General features: G+C 37.0%; 1 protein-coding gene and 1 non-coding gene across 5 annotated transcripts in view; one reads left to right on the forward strand and one right to left on the reverse strand.

Moving 5' to 3' along the window:
* The window catches only part of MED13L (mediator complex subunit 13L), a 320,014-nt gene that overhangs the window by 124,841 nt on the left and 171,410 nt on the right, over positions 1–23,763 (reverse strand). For all 4 annotated transcript variants that reach the window (XM_054445342.2, XM_054445341.2, XM_054445343.2 and 1 more), the window contains one exon: positions 14,139–14,222. In XM_054445342.2, the coding sequence (XP_054301317.1) occupies positions 14,139–14,222 (84 nt within the window). The remainder of the gene's footprint in view (positions 1–14,138; positions 14,223–23,763) is intronic.
* On the forward strand, positions 22–126 carry LOC129010983 (U6 spliceosomal RNA). Its single transcript, XR_008493132.1, has one exon. It is a non-coding gene; the product is annotated as a U6 spliceosomal RNA (small nuclear RNA).

Genomic DNA, 23,763 nt, shown 5'->3' on the forward strand with positions numbered 1-23,763 from the left:
CACTATGTAGAACTTCCTCTTGTTCGCTTCAGAAGTACATACACAAAAATTGGAACCCTACAGAAAAGATTAACATGGCCCCTGCACAACGATGACATGCAAATTCATGAAGCAATCCACATTTTTAAAATTATAAAAAGAAAAAAAAAAAGAACTCCATATTATGCGTGAAATATTGAAAATGGACTACCACACTTGTAGTGGGTCCTAATAGTCAAAAGGCCTCTTTACAACTACATATGAATATAAGACCAAAGTCAAACCTCTGAAAACATTTGGTCTAAGGGAGGGAATGTTATGGCAGTGCCAGCATCTGCTTTTAATGAATGATTTATAGAACAAAGGACCTGAATATATGTAAACAACATCAAATGATTTGAAACAGGAATAATAAAATGTTACACACTACTATCCCTAAATTAGGATCATTTAATTTTGACAAGTTGATAGGTTTAATAAAACTGCATAAGGTACTATGAGAACCAAGAAAAATTTATGAAGCAGGCTTTCAAAGATTTATCTAGTCACTCATTCAGTCATTTACATTTATTATCTCATTTAATCTTGTGCAGGCCAGGCGTGGTGGCTCATATCTGTAATCCCAGCACTTTGGGAGGCCAAGTTGGGTAGATCACTTGAGGCCAGGAGTTCGAGACCAGCCTGGCCATCTGGCAAAACTGTCTCTACTAAAACTACAAAAATTAGCCAGGCGTGGTGGTACATGCCTATAATCCCAGCTACTCAGGAGGCTGAGGCATGAGGATCACTTGAACCTGGCATGGAGGCTGCAGTGAGTCAAAATCGCGTCACTGCACTTCAGCCTGGAAGACAGAACGAGACTGTCTCAAGGAAGAGAGAAAAAAAAAAAAACACCCGCACAACAAAGTGGACATCATTCCTACTCAGGGTTTAGAAACGAAAAGCACAGAAGCAGAAACATAGCATATGGTGAGTAGACCAGTTTGATTATGCACACTAAGAGCATAATTAAGAATGGGAGTTATAATAAAGTCTGAAACTTCTGTCATTTATTTTCAGAGGAGCAGGCTATTGGTTGGCAAATTCAGATCCATCAGGAAAACTCGTAATAATGCATATGTTCATCACTTCCTGAAAACGCTGCACGTACAAAAAGTCATAATTCTTGAGCTAAAAATTTAGAATTCTGAGCATTTATCGTGTGGGTCAGGACAACTGGCCCCTGTTCCTCTGCCTCCCTTTACCTGGCATCACCCTAGCCTCAGTTACAACTTGGTCCCTCAGTACCTTCAACTGATTCTGAAAATGCCTGACGTGTTTAAAGGAGTTACAAGTGGTACTGCATTCCTCCTTAGTTAAAGGAGATCAAATATACAGGATGCCAATGTCTCAAATGAAGACTACACAATGATGTAGCTAGAAGAATTAAAAGAGCTCTGAAACATGTAATGCTTGAATTTTATAGCAAGTCAAAGCACAAATACACAACTCTTGGTTCTGCATCATCTATGGAGCATACCTTGTATTGTACTTCAAACACTGAGCCATGTTCAAACTTACCAGTGTAATATTCCTCAAAGGAAGAATCCTCTAGTTTGAAATGTACTTAATGATTTCATCAATTTTTTACTGGGTATTTTTAGTACCATGTGTTTCTAAGGGTTGGGGAAAAGGGTGAGCCTTTCCACTCTTAAAGTGTCCTTTGGTAACTTACCTTTATGAACCCACAAAATATGCTTGAAATGATCAAGGAATAATGCACAACAGTACATATTCATTCTACTACCTGAGCATACTTGTGTTCAAGTCAGTAGCATATGCTCTCAGAGAAGGGGTAAATGGAGAGCTGCAGGTAAAGCTGAAAACGTAAAAGTATATACAATCCCAATTTTTCTATTTTCACATATTGTGAAGAGATATCATAATGTCTTGTTTCTTTCACTAAAGAATTCCAGTTGAGTGTGATATTTCAATAGTGAAATTAAAGCCCAGAAATATTATTTATTCAAGAACACAACAAATTATTAGCAGAAAAAAGTTATTTGAAAGAGGTGAACTATTTTCTGATATAAAGCTTAAATTCTAAAATACAAAAATTAGCCGGGCATGGTGGCATGCACCTGTAATCCCAGCTACTCAGGAGGCTGAAGCAGGACAACTGCTTGAACCCAAGAGGCGGAGGTTGCAGTGAGCCGCCAGCCTCCAGCCTGGGTAACAGAGCAGGACTCTGTCGCCAAAAAAAAAAAAAAGAAGAAGAAATGAAGGTGTGGAGATGACATACTACACTGAAATTGATGTTTAAAATCACAGAGACAAATCCCAAAATTTACCAGCCAACAGCCCAATTCTCTTTTAGTAATAAGTACCTCCTATATATGTAGTCATTTTTTTAAAATCTCAGTTAACATGGACATACTTTTAGCCAACTGTTTTCAATTATATATACTGCAATGTCCATTTATTTTTCTACATTCTCAATAACAGTTAACACTAAAGAAACAATACTACTCAACTTCAAGAGTACATAATTATCCCTGAAATGTTGCCTAACAATGTTCCCTCTAGGGTCCTCTGTGTGCAAATTCCTACTTTATATATGAAGCACATTTAAGATCTCAAAATGTGTTGAGGCTATTTCTACTACAAGAATTGCAATTCACAACCCAGCATGACAGGGGACAAAGTCCAACAGTACCGTAGGCTTTCTATTAAAAAATACTCATACTAAAATAAGGGTCACAAACAGCATAACTGCTCAAACTTGAACAAACCACTCAATAATGAATAACACTGATAAATAACCATACAAAACCAATAACTATAAGAATCAAAGATCTTAACCCAATTATAAAATAGTTTAAAAGATCATCTTTTAACATCAAGATAAGAATGGTGAAGAGACTATTTCTATTTTAATGACATAACTCAATTTTTGTTTTATGTTAGATTACTTTTCAAACCTCATTTACCATTTTGATCCTAAAGCATATGAAATAGATTTACAAAGGAAAAGTATGTACTATTCAGTTTAACCCAACCTTTTGTGCTGGGAATTATAGATCGAGTAGAAAAAAAGGTAAAATTATGATGTACACTGGAAACTAAAATAAATGATTTTATATTAAAGATTCAATTCAGGAGTAATGTAGGAATGGGGAAAGGAGAAAGACTAAATTCTTATCTTCTATAGTATGAATTCAAGAGAAGATTAAAATCACACACACACACACACACACACACACGACATTAAGAACAGAAGAATAAACATGCTATTGATAAATTTAGAGGTAAAATGCCAGAAGAAACAGAAATGTTACTTCAGGGGAGCAACTCAAAGAAGAGAGATGGAATTTCATTTGAATTGCCAGGGAAGACAGAGTGGGTGGGAGAGAAAGAATACGAACAATGAGAAAATGAGTTTAGACTATGCTAGAACTGTGAAGGGCAACTCTGGCTGGATAAAATGGCTTCTGCTGGGGAGCAGAAATGCTAGACAACGCTTGGGCGATCTCTACACAACTGAACCACATTATGTTCTTCTATTGGAGAGTGCTTCACCAAAAGTAGTCTAACCAAAGTATATACAAGGGCAGAGTGATTTGAGACAAAAGAAACTACAAGTCAAGAGACACAAGCAGAAGACAACAAAAACAGACCTGACATTCTATCAAGGAGGCAGCTCCATAGTTTCCGTAAAATTTAGTATTTTAATTTAACAGTTTTCCATGATAATTCTTTTTTTTTTTTTGAGACAGAGTCTCGCTCTTATTGCCCAGGCTTGAGTGCAACAGTGCAATCTCAGCTCACTGCAACCTCTGCCTCCCGGGTTCAAGCGATTCTCCTGCCTCAGCCTCCTGACTAGCTGGGATTACAAGCTGCACCACCACACCCAGCTAATTTTGTATTTTTAGTAGAGACGGAGTTTCTCCATGTTGGTTAGGCTGGTCTCAAACTCCCGACCTCAAGTGATCTGCCTGTCTCGGCCTCCCAAAGTGCTAGGATTACAGGCGTGAGCTACTGTGCCCAGCCCATGATATTCTTTAACCATAAATATCAAGCTATTATACTTCAATCTTATACAACTCTCAATAAAATCCTAAATGAAGCATGCAAGCCACACTTAACAGGTTCTCAGAGACAGATCTAATAATTTCTACCAACCATACTTAAAAGCTTTATTTTTATAATATCCTTTAACACTCCACAACAGTCATATTGTTATAATATACATTATGCATTTTCAAAATTTTTTCCTTTGACTCCATAGAAGGATAGCAACAGAACCACAATGCTAGTAAACACCATATTTTCAAATTCATACCAAAATCATGGTGATTTCAAACATTTGGTAAGACTACTTCTTTAAAATTAGAAAATAGCTGATGTCATTATTTTAGGGGTAAAATCAGTATACAATATGACATTTCTTATATTGCCATTATGTAGAAAGATTTATAGTAGAAACACCTACCTTACTTAATGCAAATTGTGTATATAAAAACTGATTCATAAGTATTTGATTGGCAAGCTTTCTCTAGTACAAGAAATTACCAACATCATAAAAAATTATCCTTAATTTTTTCTAAATATTACTACTACCAGTTTCACTACTAATAGCAAACAGCTACCATTACACAATAACCAGATGTTAGGTTCTGTATTAGCTACTTTATTTATGCTATCTTATTCAATCCCATAAAATTCATCTATAAAAGGCAAGCTTGAGTAATTTTAAGTTTAATAGAATTTATTTATATAATCTTTTTCTTAACATTTTAAATTGTTTCCTTAAACTAATGAGGAAAAAAATGTTCGAAAAAAACGTGTGAAGTCAACCAAAAGCAAAAATATGAAACCGTATTCTTAACCATCTTTTCAGCAATGAATATTCTTGTCGAAAGAGAAATGTTCTGAAATCTAACTCTAATCTACAATGCTTTCCCCCTGCTGCCAAGTTGCTACACAGATGCCACAGTCAGAAAATTTTACCAAGTGTGATCACACTTTTCAAAGAAAGGACCCCATTTACTAACAGCACACTACGAATCAAACAGGCAGCCATCCCTCAATCGCCTCCATTCCCCTCACAATCCTATCATCTGCCTTTCAGCCTTGTTTGGTCACCTCCCAGACCTTCCTTCCTCTTACTGGTCTGTCTCATTTCTCATCATCCTACCTCATTCTGCAAAAAAAGTTCACAAGGGCTCTTAAGAAACATTTGCATAGAGCACTGAAAGTGCATCAAGAAAAGGTTTTATATAAATGTTAACTCCAAATACATAATAAAGATCTTTTATGTCTATACATTTTTTCAAAGATGGTACCCTCCTTGACAAAGGATGGTACGCAATGTCAAGTTTTACATCCTAAAATACGTATCAGGTTCCCCTCCCAGTGGTACAAAGTAGTTCCTTCCACTCCAACATGACACTCCCTTTAAATAACAACTATAGATTATGAAGAAGATATTAAAACCTGCAAAAACCGGAGTTACCAAATGCAGGAAGATCCTGGGGGAGGGGCAAGAGTTTACCACCAGAAGGAGGAAATGGCACTGAATCAATCATCCTCATTCTCATCAGAGTTGTCCACCTACCCCTCCATCCTCCTTTTTAAACAGTTTGTAGCATAGGGCAGACTGAACCACAATAGCTAAAACTGAACAGAAACCCGACCTTGATTCTTAGTGGCACAGAACCAGAGGACTGAGTTAAAGAGACCACAGCTGCTGAAAATGAGAATAGAAATTCTGTAAAGAAGAGAATGAGAGACACAAACTCTGCCCAAATCTCTGGCCAATTCCTAAATTATGTGCATGGTGCAGGCTCTCAACAGCCCTCAGAAGGCTAAAACAGTGGTTTTCAACCACGGTGACTTGCCCTCCCAAGGAAACTCTGGCACTATCTGGAGACATTTTGGGTTGTCACAACTGAGGAAGGAAGGTGTGACTAGCATCAGGTAGGGAGAGATAGGGATGCTGCTGAAAATCCTACAATGCACAGGACAGCTCTCACAATTATCCAGCCCATGAATCAACAGTGCCAAGGCTGAGAAACCCTAGGATAAAAGAAGTAAAGAAATTTCAGCTTCTGCCCACCACAAAAGAGACAACAGTTTGGAGTCTGAATTCAGCCAAAGTTAACCCCTTGCTTAAAAAAGAAAGAAAAGAAAAGAGGAGAGGGGAGAGGAGACCAAAATTCAGCCAAAATTAACTCCTTGCTTAAAAAAGAAAAAAAAAAAAAAGGAGAAAAGAAAAGGCCAAATAAACAATGCGTTCAAAGATAACAGAATCCAGAGTCTCCACACTGTATCATTGTTCAGAATATAATTCAAAATTATTCAACATATGAAAAAACAAGAAAAATCTAACCCATATTCAAGAGAAAACACAACCAATGGAGAAAATCCAGATTTTTTTTAGTAGCAAAAATCTGTAAGCAATTATTGTAAGCAGCTTAAGGACATAAAGGAAAATGTGCTCACAATGAATAAACAAATACAAAATGACAGCTGAGAAACAGAAATGATAAAAAAGGTCCAATGGAAATTATGGAACTGAAAATGACATTATTGAAAATAGAATACACACTTTCCAGTTATTTAAATCTTCTTTTAAAATCTGCCTTCTTTTATGTCCACACCATAGTAATGTTCACTCAATTATTTTCTATAAAGATGGGATCTCACTGTGTTGCCCAGGCCGGACTTGAACTCCTGAACTCCTGGGCTCAAGCAATCCTCCTGCTCAGTCTCTCAACTAGCTAGGACTATATGCTTATGCCACAGCACCCGGCGATTTTCACTAAATCTCGACTATAATAATATAAACCAGAAACTAAATGGAAATGAAAAGGATGATATCATCTAAACAAACATTTGATATTATTAAACCAGCGGGTTCAGTCCGAAAACATACCGTAAGTATTACAGTATCCTTTTAGGATTAGTAATAGAGGTGGCAAAAATATATGGTAGACTATAACAGGAATTCATAAGTAATAATCTCAAGATTCTTAAATTGTTAAGCCACACTGGAAAATTAATTTATACTTAGTACAGCTGAAATTTTCCAAATTAAAATTAAGACAACATTCCCCTCTCGCCTACACAGATGAACTGTTTTCTCATTTTGTAAATAAATACAAAATAAATGTGGAAATGAAAAAATATAGTAATAGCATAAAAATAGAAGCAGTCATTTCCCTCAGACAAGTCTGTTTTTAACTTGCCATAAAATTCCCCCCATGTTACTGAGATGCCATGAAAAAAGAATGGAAACAACCTTCCAGGCATATTCATTTTTACACTTTCTCTAAATTCTAAGATACTTCAGCAAAGTATGCCAAATTTAGCTACATTTACAAAGCAGAGGATAAAACATTCCTTTTTAAATGTAGTCAACTTCTAGAGTAATCCATTTCATTAATCTATGAGAATGATCTAGTTGATATACTGCAATATCATTCTATGGTACTTAGGCTCAGTCTATTATTTGGTCAGAAAAACATACCATGAACAACATCCTAAATGAGGCTGAGATATGAATAAACTCAACAGTACTTCCCTCATGCTACCAAAAGGTTAAACTTTGAACCTTTATTCATTCACGCTCTGAAGCTTCAACTGACTTGTTTCCAACAGGGAAAGTGGCTTTTGGCTAAGACACCTTAAGCAAAGGTGAATAGGTGGTCACCTCTGTAATAAAAACTGAAATTAACACCTCCACTCCCATTTGGGACCTACAATTTCTCCTCCCATTTCTTGATCTGATTATGAGTATCGTTACTCAAGTTAACATAATCCTTCCCTCTCTACAAACATGTTCTTTTAAAATTTTCCAACTCTTGGGAAGAATGATATCAAATCTCTTGCAGTGGTGAATATAAGAGTTACCTTCTGCTTACAGCAGAACTAAATACAATGAAGGTAACATGCTCTGAGTGGTAGAGAAAAAAGGAATAAAAGATATGGATATACACAGAGACATACATGGGTAGGACATGTCCAGACTTCACCAATTTCAGTTCACTTAGAGAATCAGAGAATCCGAAAGCTAAAAGACAATTTAGAAATAAATGCTAAAACTGAAGTCCCAAAGGATTCACTAAGTCCCACAAGGTCAAATAGTTAATGGAAGATCATCTACATTTCCGGATGAACGGTCTACTGAACAAGGAGAGATTTGTTTCGAGCTTAGTTTCAGTTATGTAGCAGGAATTTAAAAAGGAATTACAATAATGGTATTCTCTCAACCTCTCCAGTATATTAAAAAACAAGGTATAGGTCAGGCGCAGTGGCTGACGCCTGTACTCCCAGCACTTTGGGAGGCCAAGGCAGGTGGATCACCTGAGGTCAAGAGTTCGAGACCAGCCTGGCCAACATGGTGAAATCCCGTCTCTACTAAAAATACAAAATTAGCCAGGTGTGGTGGTGCATGCCTGTGATCCCAGCTACTTGGGAGGCTGAGGCAGGAGAATTGCTTGAACCTGGGGGACACTGCAGTGAGCTGACATCGCGCCTGTGCACTCCAGCCTGGGCGACAGAGCGGAACTCTGTCTCAAAAAAAAAAAGAATTAAAAAACAAGGTATGTCTTTTACTATAAAAAAGAATTTAAAAAACAAGGTATATCTTTTACTTTTACTATAAGGTATTTTCAATCCTTCTTGAAAATAGCACATATTTAAATATATTTTACTTTAAAGTGTAAAAATCATAATTATTGTTGACATATACTGTTTAGACCACTAATAGCACAAATGAAAAATAAAAACTAACAGTCATAACTTCTTTTAAGTTATTAAGAAAAAAAGAAAAAACTAGAAGAGTTAGATAGAAAGCAAATACTGTATTTAACTATCATCACCTCTGGTTGAAGTGGTCTTTCAATTTAACATTCCCCTATATACGTTTATGAAACTACAGAGCAAAGTACCTGGTACACGGAAGGTACTTTTTAAAATTATAGCTACCACTATAAAACTTTATCACAAGCCCTTATTAAGTGTTTGTCTGCTCCCTTCCTGGAATCAACAGTTTTGTGTTTTGCAGCTACTTGTAAAAAATATGGCAAGAGCTCTACATTCAGTATCTTCACTTCAACTGCCATTTATAATGCAAGCTACTGCAATCTGAATTTTACCACTTGAAACTGCCAATGTTATAGTCACCATGACTACATAATTGCCAAATCTAATAGTCTTTATATTACATGTTTTACATGCCTCTATGGCAGACACAGCTGATCAATCTTGAAACTTTAAAATTCCATGGTTCTGATAACACCAGTCTCTCTTGGTTCTCATTTCCAGTTGACTCTTCAGTCTCCTTTATGTATTCTTGTTTCTGTACCCATTCTACAAATGTTGATGATCCCCAAGACTCTAACTTCATCCCTCTTCTCACTTTTCACACAAGCCCCAAATATATTCAAATGGCAGAATACCTTAACTCCCTCAGATAGACTCTCAGAAAATGACTAAATATTTTATAGAGCTACAAAAAAAAAAGCTGTAAAACTATTATGCATGATTATGTAAGTCCAAACTGTCCCATTAATATTTATCTATGGATTTCCCATTCAGCAAGCCCTTATTAACAGATAGGCACCACATGTGCAAAGTAAATTTATGAGTAAAACAGAAAAAAATATAGATAGCTGCTGATCTCATTTTTCTGGACATTAAAAAGAGGCTTGCTTTACCATTCACATTTGAAGTGTCTGCTCACCTTCTAGACTAGGGATCCCTTCTCTGCCTTCTCATCTGGGCATCTCTACAAGCTAAATAACACAGATGACTGGGCTATAACAGAGTCTGGGGAAAAAGAGGAGGATGGAGAGAAGGCGTACCACTCAAGAACAGGGCAGGTTTGCCCATGAGTCAGTGATAGCAAATTAATTCAGAAAATGGAATAGCAGGTTGTTATCTTTGAGGAGATAAAGGGGAGGATGAAGAAAGGAAAGGAAGGGAAAGTTTCAAAATGCTAAATATGGTTCTCCTACATCAAAACACTTCTGGTATGAGCTAATAATGTATTGTTACACAAAATACACGCTTTGCTATTAAACCAAAAAAGTATTTATATTTCTTAAATATGTATGTTAGGTAATGTAAGAAAATAAAAAAGTTTTAAAAAGTCTGAAGTTAAGAGGGGAGAAGACAAAAACCATAGTTACAGTAATATACTTTCAGTGTGTATGCGTATATGTGTGGTGGGGGTGGGGGGGGTGTGCACATGTGCTATCAGCACATACAAAAGTAATTAGAATATCTGAAAACATGTGATGCTCTCTGGAGTATCACCCAAGCACAGAGTAGATCTGCCCAAGAGTCAGTGACAGCAAATTAACCCAGAAAATAAATTAGCAAGTTGCTATTTTTGTTAACTTAGCTTCTGTATACCTGATACCAGAAAAGATCAAAGGTCCACTGTTATTGAGGGCAATAAACTGTTTCCTAAAAATGACATTCAAAGACTAAAGTGTATAGATTTCAAATTCTCCAGTAATAAAATGTGGATTGAGATTAAATTAGAAAACAAACGCCTTCCCAAGAGAGAGAACCTGCATGACTGGAATCATTTCCAAATGATTTTCACTGGTTTGTTTTAAAACATATTCTGAATGCAAAAGCTTTTTTTCAAGTTCAACCTAAATCTTAGAAAACAGAAATTTGGTATGTTTGATTTTAGTTGTCACCACTCGAGGGCAAACCCAAAGTTGTCTTTTCTACTTATTCTTTTCCCAAGGATATGAATAACAAAAGATGTCAATATAGAGAAAAAATTACATTGAATGAATTTCTATGTTTCTAAAACTACCTAATCAAATACATATATTTAATATATAATACGTAAATAATCTATTTTAGAATTCTCCTGAACATCAACTCATATCAAACATTAAGAACTCTTTTAGGAGTCCATTAGTAAATGAAATCATAGCACAAGAACTTCAAAGGAGTACAGAAAGAAATTATAGCACAAAAAATCATACGCTATTATTCTAACAGGGAGAACCCATTCATCAGTATTTTTTCACCATGATTAGAATATCTAAAATATGCAGTATGAGAAATCAGGAATAGTAATAATCAGTAATGCTAGTAATCCTAGCATATACTATCTATATGCTAAGATTATAGATACTATATACAGATACTATATGCTAGTATTACACTATACTTAGAAATAAGAGCTTTTCTAAAACATAAATTTGTACATTTAATTTGTTTAGCACTGGGCAACAGGTTTTCCTCTCCATTAGTCACTAAATGGATCTGTACCAATGTACCAAAAAAGACACAATTAAACTTAAGAAAAATTAATTTAATTCATTTCTTTCTCTCAACTAAATTATAAACAGCCACATAAATTACCTAATTTAATCTTCACTATAACACTCTAAGTAAGACATTATGATTTTCAATTCAATAATAATAAAAATTCAGCTGAGATAAACAGTTTGTCCAAAATCTAACTTGCAAGTGGAAGAATAAGACGTGAACCCAATTCTCATCTAATGCTAAATGCTCTCCTTCACAGCACGACTGTCCATTTAAAACTGTCCATCTCAGGCATGACTACTGAGATCCTATTTCAACATCTACCAAGAGGCTCTATTTTCCACTCAGAGAATAAGAGGAGGAAAAGTCATCATACCTAATAAAGTTTTATTAAAGCAAATGCCAATTTTTAAATTCATCTTTGATTTAAATGTTTTCTAATTGTTAAGCTTTTCTGAAATACTATTTCAAAATAATTTACATTTCTGCACTGAAGGAAAACAAAGTCCCATATTCAATCATGAACATAAAGTCTAAAATCCATTCAATTACAGTGCTCAGATATCAGCAGCCTCCCATTTATATTGAATCAAATTCCCAAATACATTACATGCATTATTTACATCATGCTTGCTAAAGTTATGAAGATTTTTGGAGCCGAAATGAGTGTAAAGATATACAAACTCTATATAAAATAGGCTGATAACTATATTTGACTTTTTAACATTATTTTTTACTATTAACATACTAATTGCTACTCCTTCAATCCCTACTTTATATCTACATTTCCTCTTCATCCCCAAGTGGCTGTCAAATCATCCTGTATTTTATGATCTAAAGCTATTTTATGACTAGCTCATTTAACTCACCAGTGACCAGTGACACAATCCATGTTAGGCATGGACAGACTTACTCAGAATGATAAAGAAGGTCACTGGGATAAAGCACTCCATATTTAACTCTGCAGAGTCATAAACATAAAAGCCAAATTTAAACCACTCAGAAAATTTAAATTTAAGTCCTTTGTAAATTTAAGGAGAATGCTAAGATTAAAAGCAAAAACCAAAGGCCAGGCACAGGGGCTCACACCTGTAATCCCAGAACTTTGGGAGGCCAAGGTAGGTGGACTGCTTTGAGCATAGGAGTTCAAGACCAGCCATGGCAAAACCCTGTCTTTACAAAAAATTTAAAAATGAGCTGGGTGTAGTGGTGTGTGCCTACAGTCCCAGCTACTTGGGAGGCTGAAGTGGGAGGATCGCTTGAACCCGGGAGGCAGAGGTTGCAGTGAGCCGAGATCACGCCACTGGCACTCCTGCCTGGACAACAAAGCAAGACCCTGTCTCAAAAAATTAAAAAAGTAAAACTAAATAAAAGTAAAAACCCATGAAACACATTAGTTAAGCCAAATCTATACATACATACATATATATATACACATATATACATGAAAAAAAAATCCCATTTCATCAGTCAAAGTATCTGTAAACAGAATCAAACTTTTACACACCCATACACATTGCTACTTTTTAAAAGATTTTGAATGTACTGAAAAGGAAAATGCTTCAAAGAAGTTTATGGTGATTTGACAAAGAAAACTTCTGGTCCCTAATTTATCTGATTTGAAAATTTTCATAAATTATGTTTGGTTAATGAGAAGATTCCACAACCATTTCATTAAAGATTTAAGGCAGACAGGTTGAGTGAGAAGACTACTAATTAAGTCTCTGCTAGAAACTAAGAAAGTTAAGTAAGCAAAGGTTCCTAATAACGCAGGAGTTTCCAGCTGAAATTTTGCAACCAAAAGAAAAGGCCTAATCTTAAAACTACTATGTAAGGCTTCAAGGGCTCTAATCTGCACCCAGTACCTGGGACACTTAGGGCAAGTACACTGATAATAAAACACAATTTAAATTGAATACCATGCTCATCAGTAATGAATATTCACCATCGACTTATGATTCCAATTATGTGTATGCTACACTCAGAGGTAGCCAAAGTAAATTTTAAATTTTGAGGGTTTTGTTTTCCAATTCTGGTGTGACTGATCTAAAATTCCATGTCTGTATAGTATCAAGGACTGCATTTAAACACACACATATGATGGCTAAAAGTTTAGGATTGTTTAGGAAAGTAATTCACAGTTCTGGTTTTACAATCATCAAAGATGTGTTGATCTTCTTTAAGGGGTACCAATGAATTGCACAAAAATTGTCACCATTTCTTCACTGTTTTTAAACTTATTCCATACAACACTTTTAAAAAATTAATGATGAGGCCGGGCACAATGGCTCGCACCTATAATCCCAGCAGTTTGAGAGGCCAAGGTGGGCGGATGGCTTGAGTTCAGGAGTTCGAGACCAGCCTGAGCAACACAGCAAAATCCCATCTCTACCAAAAATACAAAAAATTAGCCAGGTGTGGTGGCATACACCTGTGGTCCCAGCTACTTGGGAGGCTGAGTTGGGAGGATCACCTGAGCCTGGGAAGTCAAGGCTGCAGTGAGCCAAGATGGCACTACTGTACTCCAGCCTGGGTGACAGAGTGAGACACAGCCTCAAAAAAAAAAGAAAAGAAAAAGAAAAAAAAAAGTCAAAGATGAGGAAGGAAAACGGAAAATAACAAAACAGATTATCTTAATTCCAAATAGTATAGTAATATGTGGCTTAAACATGAGTATACTGGCAATCACCTTTCTAATCAATATTTAATATTGAATATAAATTTAATAATATAGTATTTAAGAACACTGTGATGCAGCAATCTATTTGAGTATATCTAAACTACTAACATTATTAGGAAATAAATAAATCAATAAGCTGTTCACCCACCCACAAGGCCAAAGAAACCAAAAAGCCAAGAGCATTCTAAAGGCTCACCTTTTGTTGACTGGCTTTTCATCCTTTTCATAGGGTCGGACAAACCATTTCCCAATCCTAACGAAGTTCTTATCCATTAGGCACCTAAAATAATTACATCAAGAATTACTTTTATAGTATCAGTAACAAATTAGTAAGTCACTGAAGCAATACACCAGATGAGATATATCACCAAAAATAAAAACATCACCAATTAAACAATCAAAATGTTTTATCACTTAAAATTTTTACATTATACTTTCCAAAAGAACTCTGGGACACTGGGCACAGATTCTTATGCCCACGTAAAAAAGAAAATGTAAACAAAAGTAAGCAAAATAAATTGATTGATGTATTTCTAAAACATCTTACGCTTCAGAATTACTTCAAATAAAATCACATTTCTGCATAATTTCAATTCTTGCATCATCAAGAATGTTAGGAATACAGCATTTCTTAAGAGAACTTCAGAGATATTCGTCCAAGCCACTGACACCCATCTTTCAAGTTTTTTTTTTGAGACAGAGTCTCTGTTGCCTAGGCTGGAGGGCAGTAGTGCAATCTTGGCTCACTGCAGCTGCCACCTCCCAAGTTCAAGTGATTCTCCTGTCTCAATCTCCCAGGTAGCTGGATTATGGGCGTGCACCACCATGTCTGGCTAATTTTTGTACTTTTAATAGAGACGGGGTCTCGCCATGTTGGCCAGGCTGGTCTCGAACTCCTGGCCTCAAGTGATCCACCCGCCTGAGCCTCCCAAAGTGCTGGGATTACAGGTGTGAGCCATCATGCCCAGCCCATCTTGCAAGTTTTAATGCTGGCTTTTTAAATTTTTTATTTTTTGGCTTTGCATGTGATAGGCAATACTTTTTACGTGACAAGGATCTCAGTGACAAAAATACAGCCCAGCTTTATCTTAGGTATTTTCTTTTTGTAGGCACAATAAAGCACTTGATTATGGCTTTGCGAGAAACAAGGAATTGCAATTGTGTCTTCTATAATGAATATCTGCTTTATTCATATACAAGCAGTGGCCCACTTCTGTTTCCATGCCACTTGTGTATGTCATTTTAATGTCAAATCACAAGGTATTCTAACATGTCTTTTTGAAGACATGTTAAATGGCAAGTGAACCCAACTCTTGTAACAACAATAACATGCACAATTCAGCTGAACTGACAACAACACAGAGAGTTATGACCAAGTTCACTCATGTGCAGGCAAATGACAACTGTATCTTAATTGTCACCTGGCCAACTGTGGATGCCATGGATTGTAAGGAGTATAACTGATTTTAAAAACATAAAAATGAGGCTGGATGCGATGGCTCATGCCAGTAATCCCAGCACTTTGGGAAGCCGAGGCGGGCAGATCACCTGAGGTCAGGAGTTCGAGACTAGCCTGGCTAACATGGTGAAATCCCGTTTCTACTAAAAATACAAAAAATTAGCTGGGCGTGGTGGTGCACGCCTGTAATCCTAGCTACTTGGGAGGCTGAGGCAGGAGAATCACTTGAGCCCGGGAGGCAGAGGTTGCAGTGATCTGAGATCACGCCATTGCACTCCAGCCTGGGCAACAAGAGCGAAACTCCATCTCAAAAATAAAAAATAAAAATAAAAATAAAAACATAAAAATGTGGGGGGAAATGGGGGAAATGTGCACATTTGGAACTAGTGAAATACAGTTATCTCTAACAGTATTCAATGAAATTCTACACATTTTGTAAGAAAAGATGTCAGAACACTGAATGTAATTCTTCTATACAAGGTCCTACCTACCAGCAAAAGAGTTATATAGCAATTCTTTATTCCATATTGAGGCAATTCTGCACATGGCTTTTGCCTCTGTAATTTCCACACCATTGAAGAGGATGGAAACAATTCAAGCCCTCACCCAACTCATTACAGGTTAGATGGGTTAGTGAATGGTAATAGTTTCTGATGACCACAATGGAACTCCTTTTGGGCAGAGTCAATTCAGAGAACCAATGTACCAAAAAGTCACTGGGCTCCACTGGTTTTACTTTGAAAATGAATGTCTACTGCGATCTTCATTGTTCACAATGAAGAAAATCATTTTCAGAGTAACCAAATCTGTTTTCCTAAGCTTATAAGTTTAAAAAAAAATGCTTTTTAGGGGTAAGGACTGTGACTCCATTAAATTTAGAATAGGAAATATGGCACACCCAGCCAAGGAGGAAGTATTCAATAAGCAAAACTGAAAAAGTATCTCCACAGTTTATTCACTAGCTAACAGACTTAATTATATTTTTATTAGCGTACATATAGACACATTTCCACTAGAACTCTAGTGTTTGATACCAAGTTTCTGCAACAATATTATCAGTAACTGCTACCAGAATCACTATACCACCACTACCTGGTTGATTACCATTTAACTCTTGTAATAGTAATAAAACATGAGTGTTACAATGGCAATTTTTATAGATGAAGAAGCTGAGGCACAGTGAGAATGTCATCCAGATAATAAACAGCAGAGCTGCACACAAGCCCAGGTATATCTGATCACAGAGCCAGGACATTTAATAACTAGCATATACCAACTCTCATGCTGTCACATTTTCCCAATTCTTTCCTTATTTCTCAAGTCCAAATGTACCTTGTAAATTACAGGTCTATTTAACGTGGTAATGCTTCTTTATTCTCCAAAAGCCATTGTTAAATTGAAGGTATATCTTAAAATTGATAATGCTGAGAATAAAAGCAATAAGGCACGTAACAGGTATGGAGTCACGTCAAACACTGAACAGTCTTCCAGTAACACACATCCTCACTTAGTAAATACTGTTTTAAAAAATATTCATCTCCTCATGTCTTGAAGGTCAGAATTCAAAACAACCATTTATTCAGTAACAAATCATAAATTTACAGTGTACAGAAAGAAAAATCCAAGGCTATAGACAGTATAATATGAAATAAAAGCCGATAAAACATCTGTGACTAAAGAGGACAATGTGTGAAAGTTTATTTGTTCTTCTATCAAGTAAAAGTCACAAATTCTATATGCTGGACTTCATTCCAGAAAAAACAAACAAGGTCTGGAGGGTAGAAGAGCAGTGTACAGTCAAGACCACTCAAGGACAAAAGCAAAAGGCAAAAAGGCTGATGAAAACGCTGAGAGTCCAACACTGTGTGAATAGAGGTCCTTGAGTTCCCACTGCAGGTCATATTTCTTCGTCAGGTAATGTCAACAAAAGGTTGTTACATACAAAACAGCCATGGAAAATACTGATGCTTCAATCTGAAACCCTGTGTTTCCAAATGAGAGTCACAAATAACTTACATGATTTTTCATTTGCTAATGAGTTTCTCTGTGATCAATGATTTCCCACACAATGAAAGGAAAACATGACAGCAGGGAATTGCATGAAGTAGTGTTTTTACTCAGTTTTTTAAATACTGGGACAGAGATGGGAGATACACACACAGTCCCTCCAAGATTAGGCAGTATAGAAGTATTTCCACATGATTATAGGAGGAAATGAGAGAGAAGGTGTGCCTTTTCTAAGGAAGGCCTAATTGATACAAGGGAATATGCTGACTGAACAGTAGCCTGTATAGAGGCACAAAGTCCTTGGTTCTCAAACGTTTTTGGGTCATGGGTCTATAGCTTTAAAAAAAAACTGGCTGGGCACAGTGGCTCACCCCTGTAATCCCAGCACTTTGGGAGGCCGAGACGGGTGGATCACCTGAGGTCAGGAGTTTGAGACCAGCCTGGCCAACATGGTAAAACCCCGTCTCTACTAAAAATACAAAAATTACCTGGGTGTTGTGGTGGGCACCTGTAATCCCAGCTACTCGGGAGGCTGGAGCAAGAGAACTGCTTGAACCCAGGAGGTAGAGACAGCAGTGAGCCAAGATCACACCATTGCATTCTGGCCTGGGTGAAGACAGAGACTCCATCTCAAAAAAAAAAAAAAAAATTAATGAGACAGGCACAGTGGCTCAGGCCTGTAATCCCAGCACTCTGGGGGGCCAAAGTGGAAGAACACCTTGAGGCCAGGAGTTTGACACCAGACAACATAGTGGAACCCTGTATCTACAAAAATTACAAAAATTAGCTGGGTGTGGTCATGCACACCTGTAGTCCCAGCTACTCAGGACTCAGGGAGCTGAAGTGGACAGATCACTGGAGCCCAGGAAGTCGAGGCTGCATTGAGCTATGATGGCACCCCTGCACCCCAGCCTGGGTGACAGAGAGAGATCCTGTCTCAAAAACAAAACAACAACAACAAAAATTAATGAAAGCCACTATAAATTCTGTCCTCAGAAAAAATGTGTGGAAGAGCAAAACAACACACACAATTACATAGGGTTGGTAAACTACGAAGCATGTCCTTGGCTCTGAATTTCCATATTAAATACTACCACTAACGTCTATTAACCCTGCTTTGGCCCGAAATCTCTTTCTTCTCCCTTCTCCTCTAATTTGAATTCTATTCATTCTTTCTGTCCCGGATCAAGCCTGCACACTACTCTAACATCTACAAATCAGCACTTTCACCACTGAGTTGTAAAGATTAAGTTCTACAGCTTTATTCCCCAATAAAACTATCAGTTCTTTGGGAGTACAGACGATGTGTGTCTGTCTTATCCACTAACAATATTCAACAAATAGTTAAGTGCCCACTATGTAACATGCTTAAATGTATGCTCTATATTGGGAGGTGCTCAATAAACATATGAGAAATGAATGCCATATACCAAGGAGTATTTTCCTATTCATAATGTAATGCTGGCATTTTTCTTGTTTATAATCACTAATCATGGGTAGTCTTGTACTGTTATTTGAATTTTCTTATGTGTATGTATTCTCGCTAATGCAACAGTGGTGTTTGAGGGGAAAAAAATCTACATATTTCAATTCTTTATAGCCCATCATATCCCACTGAAGATTAAAATCATAGTAGATTCATAGACACTAAAAAATGTTTAGTATGACCAGCACTGCTGCCCAAATGCTTTAATGATATTTTAAAGAACATAATTTGCAAATCTTTTAATGAAAGATAATTCTAAGATATAAAAGTTACATCAGAAATATAATTTCCCCTTTTTTACACTCTATCAAGCTTTGAGGTTCAAAATTTATACTTAACTTCACAAATAAATAAATCAAGCAGACACACTCCATCAGGCAAAAACTGTTTCAAATCAATATCACCATAAATAGTGCTAAGACTATATATCAATTAACCCTGGTTCTCTACTCAGTAATCCCAGTCATTATTATTGAGATTTTCTAAATGACTTCACTATCCAAATATGATATAATGCTGTAAACTAGTACCATATTATCTGGCAAGATCACTGTGATGCCAGATTTATAAAATGGTCTTTAAGCAATAGTACTAGGAAATTATTTCTGTTCCCAACCCCCACCACCTCCCCAAAATCACTGTTTCAAAAAGAAAACAGCTGCTGAAAAATGAAAATGAAATCAGGCTGTGTGTATGTGTGTACCTAATGTTTCTGTGTCATGCCATATGGCTCTGAATAATTAAGCACAAATGCAGCCTGATTCCAAAGTTGGCACCCCAAACTCTAATCCCAAAGCCACAGGCAGACCTGATGTAAGATTACAAATGTCACCAGAGCAGCCACAGCCTAGCTTGGGAAGCCATTTCCCAGATGAGACAGTTGGGAGGTATAGAAGGGAGCCCATCACTAGCTCTGTTCTTTCCTGTGCCCTTCAAATTATTTAAGTATGACAGTTTTCACAGATTTCCCTACCATAACCTCAACAAAATTACATCTTCTGTTAATCACTGAGTTACAGAGCATCTCACATAGGCTAAATTTTACATTACTTCATACTAGAGTATCTCCACCAGCCTCAAAGCCTTTTGCTCACCATTGCAATCCAAATCAAATATATATGCAAAGAAGTCTCCTTCCTAGAAACTACAATGCTCCCAATCCCTAACCAAATAAAATAAACCCACATAATCAAGGGGCTGAAGAAACCTTTCCCAAGTGATCCCTATATTTTGTTATATTTTCTTTTTCTTTTTTTTTTTTGAGACGGAGTCTCACTCTGTCACCCAGGCTGGAGTGCAGTGGTGTGATCTTGGCTCACTGCAACCTCTGCCTCCCAGATTCAAGCGATTCTCCTGCCTCAGCCTCCTGAGTAGCTGGGATTACAGACGCACCCCACCACACCTAATTTTTGTATTTTTAGTAGAGACGGGGTTTCACCATGTTGGTCAGGCTGGTCTTGAACTCCTGACCTTGTGATCCACCTGCCTCAGCCTCCCAAAGTGCTGGGAGTAAAGGCGTGAGCCATCGCGCCAGGCGATTCCTGTATTTTCATTACTTTAGGCTACTACTGTGCCCTAGTGGATACAGTCTCCTCTTGCCAGGCAAGCCCTATTAATCCCATCCTCTCTAACATGCCTGTCCAGTTAGCCTCTTTTACAAGCCTAGCCTCACCTGAAATGTCCATTCTAATTTAATTCCAAAAACTTTATCTCTCCTCTAGTTTTAAACTTTTAATGTCTAATCTCACTCTCCAACTACCAAATAAAATTATGTACTTATTTATTTATGTTTAGAGATAGGGTCTCACTCTGTTGCCCAGGCTGGAGTGCTGTGGCAGATCAGAGCTCACTACAGCCTCAAACTCCTGGGCTGAAGCCATCCTCCTGCCTTGGTCCCGCAAATAGCTGGGACTACAAGTGCACATGTCACCACAATCAGCTAATCTTTATTTTTTATTTCTTTAGTTTTAATTTACTTTTATTTTTATTTAGAGATGGGGGTCTCGCTTTGTTGCCCAGCCTGGTCTCAAACTCCTGGCCTCAAGCAATCCTCCTGACTCAGCCTCCTGAGTAGCTGGGCTTAGAGGCACAAGCTGCTGCTCCCAGATCAATTTTGTTTTTTTAATTTAAAGTCTTAATTCCTTCCCTTGACCAAAAAATATTCACTAAATAGCTACACAGACTGATTAGTCTCAGGGTAAATGTTTCTTTCCAGACATTTACAAATAGACATGTGCTTTCAGTCACTTGTTCTACGATATCTGTACTGACTCTTTCATTAAAGTACATGCCCCTTAAGTCTAAAGACTCGTTCTCCTGCTTTCTTTAGAGAAATAAACACTGTTATTTCAATAAAATTGGTATTTATTGATTACTCATTTCTTGCTCCTGTTATCACATTGTACCCAACGACTCTCAATGTTACATCACGATTTCTTTAACTAGGGCGGTACATCCCACCATGCTCCAGTGAATATGTTATTCTGAAATCCCTTCACCACCACATATGAGGACACTGCTCATTTGCTTTTTTTTTGAGACGGAGTTTCACTCTTCTCGCCCAGACTGGAGTGCAATGGCACGGTCTCAGCTCACTGCAACCTACGCCTCCCAGGTTCAAGTGATTCTCCTGCCTCAGTCTCCCGAGTAGCTGGGATTACAGGCATGTGCAACCACACCTGTCTAATTTTGCATTTTTAGTAGAGTCAGAGTTTCATCATGTTGGTCAGGGTGGTCTCAAACTCCTGACCTCAGGTGATCCACCTGTCTCGGCCTCCCAAAGTGCTGGGACTACAGGTGTGAGCCACGTGTCCGGCCTCATTTGCCCTTTGATAATCACCTCTATTACAATAACACAACACATTGAAAGATAGGAATAGACAAATACAATGCTATTGTCATCATAATTATAATTCCAATTTTCCCCACATTATTTTCACTGTATATTCCAAGTAAAATATCTTAACTCTAAACACTGAATCTTGGCAAACAGAGCAGCTCTGGGCCAAAGGCAATTTTACAGCTGTGTTATAAACTACCATGGGGTAAACATGCTGACAACCCACTAGTACAGCAGCACCAGCTGACTGCTCTGAAGAGCCATTATGTTTTACAAATGTCAGATACCCACAGATTAAAGTCTCCCTAAGTAAGTATGGACATGATTAAGCATAACAGCTTCAAAAGACCCAAGTAATCTTCTCTTGTATGCAAAGCAATCATCTGCATTTTAGAGAAAAAAATGAGCTTTCTATTGAAATTAACTTATATATTTTATTCTAAAAAGTTAAGAAAATTTAAAGTATACTACTGCACATAATGCCAATTTGATAGCACTGTGTCAGACCTTTTAAGTATTTCTACATAGCTAGAAAAGCAAGATTTTCCTAAGTCCCATATGTGGTACAAATCACTCAAGCAATAAGAAAAACTCTTTTTAAGTTTTTGAACTGCACATATTTTCCGGCTTTTTAAAACCTTTTACATCCAATATTTTACTTTATTTTGATAGAGTTAGGTGAAAAGGATATGGTATATTATGAAAACTTATACTAACTATCCTAACAAAGTAACAGCCATTAGGTCTGCAATATTAAAAATGCCAAATGAAGAAACTCTTGAAAAATGATTGCAGATTTTTTTTCCCATCATCTATTGATAGCCAAAGCACCTTTCCCTAAGGAGTGTGAGGCAATCTTAACTTAAAACACAAAGTGTAACCTTTGAGAAGTTCATCATAAATACCTAACAAAATTTCCCTAAATTGAGGACTGATGAAGAACAATCTCAACTGGTGCATTATTAGAAAGGGAGGAAGGATGGAAAGAAGTAGAGGGGACTAGCAGAGACTCTACATAAGTAAAAACTACATTTTATCATTCTGCGCATTTTTCTACATTTTATCATTCTGCGCATTTTATCATTCTGCGCATTTTTCCAACAAAAAAAGATAACTGATCATTAAGAAAATAGGAAGCACGTTTACTTTTTCAAAAGCAAGGAAAAATCAGTGTAATTGCATGATCTAAAACTATAAAATTCAGAATGTATACTCTCAGATACTGAAATTCTGACAAATTACAAATAAAAAACGTACCAAAAGAAGCCAATAAGACTCAAAGTTTTAAAAACCAGGTATAAGTAGCCATAGGTATGTTTCAGAAACATATCTGTTTCAGTAACATAACTGGCCAGCTGTCTGGAAGACAGATTACAGTAACAGAAGGGGAAGATAACTCAATTAATAGGTATGGTAGATACATTCTTTTCCCAAAGGTATACTATCCCCATGTGTATACTATATAAATAAATGCTATCCCTTCCTGTCCCACTGATATCAAGCTTGGCCATGTACCTTGGGTATCTTCCTACTGAAAGATGATACCTTGTCATGCATTAGATTTTAAGGTTGGTGCTGAATGTCTTGGCCAATGAAATGTGAGCAGAAATGGGATATACCATTTCCGAGCAAAAGCATTAATGGGCGACCATGTGCTCCGCCACTGCTCTGTGCTCTCTACCATGGGCCCACCTAGTCATACCCAGGAGGGTGCCCTGCCAACATGAGTTGTGGAGGGAAAAGGATATAGTACTATAATCAATTGCTCACAATGAACATGCAACATGAGCATGAAATAAACTTCTACTGGATGAGCTAGTAAGATCTTTGAGGTCTTCTGTTACTACAGCATAACTGAGCCTAACCTGACTGAATACTTCATAAAACACTTATGGTATCTTGAAGCAGGCCAAAATGAAGAGAATGGGACCAACTGGATGGACTTCTGGAAGGCTGGTAAGGAAAGGTGGGGAATTCAATATTATATATTAAGAACCACAATTCAGGAGGGTCAAGATATCAAAAAGTCC

This window comes from Pongo pygmaeus, chromosome 10 (genome assembly GCF_028885625.2).
Source record: "Pongo pygmaeus isolate AG05252 chromosome 10, NHGRI_mPonPyg2-v2.0_pri, whole genome shotgun sequence".
NCBI classification, from domain to species: Eukaryota; Metazoa; Chordata; class Mammalia; order Primates; family Hominidae; genus Pongo; species Pongo pygmaeus.